The sequence below is a fragment of the Lycium barbarum genome, chromosome 7 (assembly GCF_019175385.1).
Source record: "Lycium barbarum isolate Lr01 chromosome 7, ASM1917538v2, whole genome shotgun sequence".
Taxonomy (NCBI): domain Eukaryota; kingdom Viridiplantae; phylum Streptophyta; class Magnoliopsida; order Solanales; family Solanaceae; genus Lycium; species Lycium barbarum.
The window spans coordinates 26239828-26247282 of NC_083343.1; the positions used below are offsets into that span (position 1 = coordinate 26239828).

Below are 7455 nucleotides of genomic sequence, written 5' to 3' on the forward strand. Positions count from 1 at the left end.
GGTGAGATAGGCAAGAGGTAGCTTGCTCCAAGCCGGCCCGGTTGCGAGGAATCAAGAGATCTTTGCCGGTGCTGACTTGGATCTCGGGTGACGGAATAAGGCGGCCAGAAGCGACGAGCAGTCGCGGTCGAAGCTTGGTGCCAAGAAGGAGACCAACTAGACGAGACAGACCATTGTTCATAGGTTGGTTATAAGCCTGGAGATCGAATCTGATTCTTCCCCTTTGAGAGGGATTCTCGTGCCAACCATAGGAAGAAGAACTCGGCATATCTGGATCCGGAATCATGAATAGATAGGGGCAGCATATGCGGGGGCTTCTCTGGAAGAAGATCTAATAGGGGATCTCGAGGTTGAAAATGAAGATCCATATGCATGTACGAATGAAGGTACAGATCGGAAGCTCTTCGAGCTTCCGGGTGAGCTTACGCTTACTCTCAGCTTGGGGAGGTACGCAAGCGAGGGAAAAAGCTTTGATGAGGCAAAGTGTAAAGCTGAGGCATATTTCTAAAACTAGCAATTCCGACTCTTCTCTCAAAGGGTCTTGGTCTCGGTCCGGTCTTTTCTTCCTTGGTCTGACGCTTGCGTCTTCCTTTCAGCGAAGAACATCCATCCTTGGGGAGGTCACCTCTAAAGGCCTATAGGTCCGTCTATCGATAGGTGATACGCTCAAATTACACCTATTATTGGTATAACGCGGACGTTGTCAAATATAGTAACCCAACAAGGTTGGGGTCGAATCCCACAGGGAATATGGTGTGAAAAGGTTACTAAAGTTGTAAATGCTAAGTTCTAGGTCTAATATCTTAATTCGATAATGTTGGTAAAAGTTGGGTTTTGTCTATGACTAATTTCTAAACTGTTGTTTTAGTGACTATTTATGGTAAAAGAAACTAAGGTTGTGTCCCCGTTAGATAGGGTGTATGATCATGGGTATTGATCTTGATATACTTGTAATGGATCATTATATTAATGCACTTAATCTCTATGTGAATCTCTATTATTTCCCAATAAATAAAGATTATATCTTTCTATGATTTTCCCAAATATAAGAAAGTGATTATGAAGAACGATTAATCATGCCAAGTAAACTCCTCTTATTCCTAAGTGAATTTATTAAACAAAGTTTAAAGCTTTGAGTTCTTGTTAATTATTCTTACCAACCCTAATTATTTTCCCAAATAAATTAGGGTTTATGGCTTTAATCAATGTTTGCAACCATTAATTATGAATGAAGAATGAAGAATAATCAAACCCTAATAATCCATTATGTGTATATCAATCACAACACCCAATCACAAAACACCCATCATTGGGTTCACAACCCTAGTAAGGGAATTTAGCTACTCATGACAAAGAATAAGAAATAAGACATTGAAGAATTCATAAATGCTTACTTTGGAAAAAAAAAGAATTGGTAATACTTGAATTGATGTTTGAATCTTCAAAAACTAGAGAGAAGTTTTTGTTCTAAGTCAAGAGACAAAAATATATTGAATGCTGACTATTAAAACCCTACAATGACTATTTATAGGTTTTGAAAATACATAAGTTACAGATTTTGCACTTCAGTCCTGTCATGACGAAATACGGTCCGTAAATCACTTTACGGACCGTAAACATGGTTTACGCCTAACTCGTTCACTCAGCTGTGTGCAACTTATCCTGCCAAAATACGGACCGTAAAGTGGTTTACGGACCGTAAAGTGGTTTACGGTCCGTAAACTGCTTGGTCGTAATTCAACATCTGATACTTCGACTTTCTGCCAGATGCTCAACTGGTTAAATACGTGATGGAATACGGACCGTAAACTGAAATACGGTCCGTAAACCTAGCTCGTAAACCACCATCTTCTCAGCTTGACTTTCTGGTTCTGTTATCCTTAAACACGACCATGGAATACGGCCCGTATTGTAGAATACGGACCGTAAACATCACTTTACGACCTGGTTCTGCACTTCAACTGTGATTGTGCCGAATCTGTTCCTTTACCTGAAAAACACTAAAAATCACGTAAAATCACATAGGCTTGCTTAAAAACAAGTAAAACTTAGAGTAAAAAAGCATCGATTGTGGCGTAAAACCACGCCACATCAATAGGCTGTCTTTCTTTTCTTTCTCTTACGGGTCGGCAAAGTCTGATTCTATTGGAAAAAAGGGCCGGTCTCTTCGGCGAGGGCTTGACGCCATCTGAAGCGTCAGACGATGCTTGGCATTCCTGAAATCTATCTCTTTGGGTGATGATGCTAAAAGCACAGGTCTATACTTCGGCACAGACCTCTTTTGAGATTTAATATAGGAAAGTAAAGTGCTAGTATTTCTTAGAGCTTGGCTTTCTCCACAACCAGTCTTCTATTGGGGCACCATATAGAGGTTCTAGAGGAAAGAAGGGAGCTAAAGGAGTACGAAGTCCCGACAGCAAATCCTTCTCACTTTTTTGATGCGAATTGAATACGCAGCTCTAAGACGAGGGAAGCGCTTAAAAGCCCCTTTATTCATACATTGAATTTCGAGATAGCCGGATAGCAACGGTCTTCTTCTAGCTCCTCGCGGATTCTCTGTATTCTCTTCCGAACAGCGGATTTCCTCTTTCTATTAAGAAATTCTAAAGAAAAAGTCCCTCGGACGAGGAGAAAAGGGGCTTTTGATCGAGATGGGTAGAAGAAGCACTGCTAAGATAAATCTCTCTGGAGGAAAGACATAGCTCAAAAATATGGTTTGTTGAATCAGTGGACAACAAATGAAGTAAATACTACTTACGGATGCAGTGTTTGGAAGACTATTAGGAGAATGTGGAATGAATGCCGTGAAAATTTGAGCATAATGGTAGGGGATGGGACAAAAACCTTCCTTCTGGGAAGATCATTGGATTGGGCACTGTAATCTCAAAACTTTATTCCAGGACTTACACATCTCAGTCTTCAAAAAATGGACAAAATATCCCAAATGTGGACAGCACAGGGGTGGAATCTTTTGTTTAGAAGGGCACTAAATGATTGGGAAATAGGGAGAGTCACAGATTTGCTTTTGGTACTCAATTCCTTCATAGAAACCACTAATGTTCCTGATAAACCAGTTTGGAAACTATGCAGCAAAGGGAATTTCACTGTTAAATCAGTTTATTGGGAGAAGAACAAGGTTGTAAATCCATCTCTGGTTTGGCCATGGAAGCTTATTTGGAAAGTCAAAATTCCATATAAGGTTTCTACTTTTGTTTGGTTAGTTTTGAAGCGGGCTTGTCTAACACAAGAGGCTCTACAAAGAAGAGGTCTTCAAATACGCTCAAGATGCCTACTTTGTGGAAAAGATGCAGAAACAAATAAGCATTTATTCCTACATTGTCAGATAACTGCACATCTGCGGCACATGTTCTTTTGTATCCTAGGGGTGAAGTGGGTGTTACCACGATCAACTCTAGAACTCCTATGCAACTGGAAAGAAATTGGAAGAAGGAAGGCGAAGGAAGATTGGTGGCAGTCCATTCCAGCTTGTATTTGGTGGTCAATTTGGAAGGAAAGAAACTCTTAAGACAATTTGAAGATAAAGCTAACACCATCCAGATAGTTAAAATGGAGTGTCTTAGTATCTTTTATTTTTGGTGTAAACAAGATATAGTGGGGGAAATAGGTGATTTGGTAGATTTTCTAGGCAATGTGTAAATTATAACTAGCATCATTACCTCCCGGCCACTGTTTTTGGTGGCTTTACCTGTAAAGTTTCAAATCAGCATTCTAAAAAATGCTGGTACATTTGGATGGAATACAAATGTTACCTTATTCAAAAAAAAAAAAAAAAAAAAAAAAAAAGTAATAATCTGAGCAAGGAATCTTTAGATCAACTTGAAGTTTCAACTTTTATTTCTATTGAGTTTTGCTTCTTGTAATTGTGTTCTGGCAGTATGCACTATTCTACTGGTGATGTGAAATTACTGCAAATCCCTCTTATCATTTTAAAATGCTGCATCTTTCTAAAGATAAGTCACTTATACAAATCAAGCAATTATGATCAAACTAATTATTTCTATTGAGCTTTTCTTCTTGTAATTGTGTTCTGGTAGTATGCACCATTATACTGGTGATGTGAAATTACTGCAAATCACTCTTATCATTTTACAGTGCTGCATCTTTCTAAAGCACTTATACACATCAAGCAATTATGGTCAAACTAACTAGTTTTGATCATACTCCCTGATCTGTTTAATGGCTTGCTGGATTCGCAAGAATCTAAGGAGATTGTAGTTCCAAGGTGTCATATTTCAGCTGTCAAAGACTGACATACTGTTCTGTGACTGGAAATTCAACTTCTATTTCAATTGAGTCTTGCTTCTTGGTATTGTGTTCTGGCAGTTTGCACCTTTATACTGCTGCTATGAAATTACTGCAAATTCGTCTGATTCTCTTGAACAAAACTGTGTGCAGGCAGCCCATACGTACTCTGGGATTCCTGAACACTCATTGGTGTTTCTGAGTTTGGTGATGGAGAGCATTCCGCGATTAGCACAGCGTGTTCTTTCCGTGCCATTCACTCCAAAATACTTGAAATCCTGTGAGAAAACGAGACCTCTTACCTCCCACTTAATGCAACTCCACGGCTTCCGGAGACCAATATTCATACAATGGAATCTGCAGGGAAGACCTTCTGTATGCACTGACTTAGTATCCGTGAAAAATTACAGTTCTGCCACTGCTCGAGCAGGTTGGTTTCTGGGTTTAGGAGAGAAAAAAAAGCAAGTCATACCTGACATTGTGAAAGCTGGTGATCCTGTTCTTCATGAACACGCTCAGGACGTTTCTCTTGAGGAGATTGGGTCAGAACGGGTCCAAAAGATCATTGATGAGATGGTTAAGGTTATGAGAAATGCACCCGGAGTTGGTCTTGCTGCTCCTCAAATTGGTATTCCTTTGAAGGTTTGTTAAAGAAACAATTTACTCCCTCCGTCCCAATTTAAGCGTCTTACTTTCCTTTATGGTCTGTCCCAAAAACAGTGTCTCTTTCTATACTCAGTAAGTTGATAATTCAAACATCCTACATGGCAAGTTTAAAATCACAAGATTCAAAAGACATTTTAATACATTACACAACAACAACAACAACAACAACAAAAAACCCAGTGTAATCCCACAAGTGGATTTTAGTACATTACACACATCTTTAATTTTTGGACCACAAGATTCAAAAGTTCCTTTTTATTCTTTTAACTTTGTGTCCAGTCAAACTAAGACACTTAAATTGGGACAGAGGGAGTCATTTTTTTTCAACTTATTTTTTGCCTCGCTGAGTTTGTTTGTATTGCAAGTGACAGATAATTGTGTTGGAAGACACAAACGAGTATATAAGCTATGCTCCTAAAGATGAAACCAAAGCACAGGACAGACGTCCATTTGATCTCCTGGTGTGTGAAATTTTTTATGTATCATCTTGATAAATAGGAGGTCCAAATTTTGTGGCATATATTCATTTTTCTTATTTTCTTGCAGATTATTGTAAATGCAAAGCTTAAAAAGAAAGGCAACAAAACTGCATTGTTTTTCGAAGGGTGCTTGAGGTAACACAGAAACAACTAAGTCTAACAATTTTTTTACATATTGAACTCTCAAAATGCAGTAGCATATTTGTTTAGGATCACATCAGGCATAAAAGCACGCTTTATGGTAGAAGATCCTCGGCCTCAGGCATTTCTGGGAAAAGACAGCTACATATGCACTATGTAGTTACAAAACTCCATTAGTATCACTTTATGCAAAGAAAATATTTAAGACGTGACGAGCATTAATAGCACGTAAGTGAAGATAGTTTGTTTATCTTTTGTAAACTAGAAATTTATCATCACCTCAAAACTGTGGATCAAAAGGTTTATGAATTTTTTGGTAAAAAAGGTACAAGAGGCAATATCTTTTCAACATTTATCAGGATGAGCTCTTGTTCTCAATGGTGGCAGTCACCAAGTTTACCTTAACTTTTATTTTCTGATAATCACTTTATATATGCATAATGACCTATCTTTTATAAAGATAAGCTATGTTGTTTTGCAATTAAATGTGCCTTGAGTTGGTGAACATGTCACTCTGCCTATTAAAGAGATGGCATGTGAAAGGAGAAGCTTTATCGATTTGTACATTGGTATCACTTTCATTTCTTTGCTTGCACGCTTGTTTCTAAATAGTGAACAGGATATAGCTGTTTTTCTTTTTAGCTTTTTTATAAGTAAATTGTTTATTAGAAAAATACCTAGCAAATGATGAGTAGTTTTACCAGCACTATTATGTGGAGGTTCAAATTTTCACAAGAATCTGAAGTTCTCTTTGAGAGGTTATTCCTAGCTGTTAGAGTGATGCATTATGCTCGTCAAAACATGATATAATTGCATACATGTCCTGATAACCATGGCTATAAATGAATTCTTTGCTTAATCTTCCTTGTAGTGTTGATGGGTTCAGAGCAGTTGTGGAAAGACACTTAGAAGTAGAGGTTAGAGGTTTGGATCGAAATGGCAAAGCAATCAAAGTTGATGCTTCAGGGTGGCAGGCTCGCATTTTGCAGCACGAATGTGACCACCTAGACGGAACTCTTTATGTCGACAAGATGGTTCCTAGAACATTCAGGACTGTAGAGAACTTGGACTTGCCTCTTGCAGCTGGATGTCCTAAATTGGGAGCATGCTGAGTCCACTACCTCAAGCAACTCTTCATGAACTGTGTTAACAATATTTTGCTTGCGAATGGGATCATGGGTACAATTAAGGAACTGTCGCACTACTTGGATTCAGATATGAGGTCCTTTAACAACATTCTTTTTTTTTGATGGATGAGCTATAAAGATCCAATTTTTTGAATGGTATACTGCTTCTCCGTGTTCTATTCGGTTACAACTTAAAGAAAATACTTGGTGTGGTCTAGTGCTCACTAAAGTCGGTTGAGAATTTCAGGTTCATTTTCCAGAAGAGGTGAGCGCAAGCTGGTCCAGATACTACAATTATCAAACGTTTATTCTGAATATTATGTCCCTTTTCAATGGTTTTTTGTTTTTCGATGCTTGTGTCAATCCCTGATCCTCCGTGTTCTCCTTACAACATACGTTCCTCTTTAGCCGCAATACAAATTTGGATAGCACACCCGTGATGTTTGAATCGTCTAAGCACTATATTCTAGAATATAGTCATATTCAATAGGTTGATCATAGCTCCCGTTTGATTCCCTTCATCTATTGTCCCAACCCAAATAAAGTCTGGCAATGGTTTGCGAAGATCAACCTCAATCCTTTACTTTCGCCATATGAGGTCTGGTCCTTTTGTCAATAGCTAGCTTGATCCAACTGTAACATAGTTCCTACGCAGCCTAGAATTTGATGCACAAAACCCTAGCAAGCTATGAGAAAAATTGAGATTCGTATAGTTTAGTTGTAAGTAATATTATATTTTTGAAACTTTCTATCCACAAAGGCTATTTGGGAACTTAATC

General features: G+C 38.4%; 1 protein-coding gene across 3 annotated transcripts in view; it reads left to right on the forward strand.

Moving 5' to 3' along the window:
• LOC132603323 (peptide deformylase 1A, chloroplastic) overlaps window positions 1-7009 on the forward strand; it is a 16163-nt gene extending 9154 nt beyond the window's left edge. The window contains exons 2-6 of one of the 3 annotated variants that reach the window (XR_009568162.1): window positions 4417-4905; window positions 5301-5390; window positions 5476-5543; window positions 6421-6832; window positions 6924-7009. Coding sequence is in view for 2 of the 3 variants with exons in the window: in XM_060316322.1 (XP_060172305.1) it covers window positions 4474-4905; window positions 5301-5390; window positions 5476-5543; window positions 6421-6661 (831 nt within the window). In the remaining variant the exon portion in view is untranslated. Of the gene's footprint in view, window positions 1-15; window positions 4328-4416; window positions 4906-5300; window positions 5391-5475; window positions 5544-6420 lie in introns of those variants that run through there. The other 2 variants (XM_060316323.1, XM_060316322.1) reach the window with 2 other exon arrangements.
• The last annotated feature ends 446 nt before the right edge of the window (window positions 7010-7455 follow it).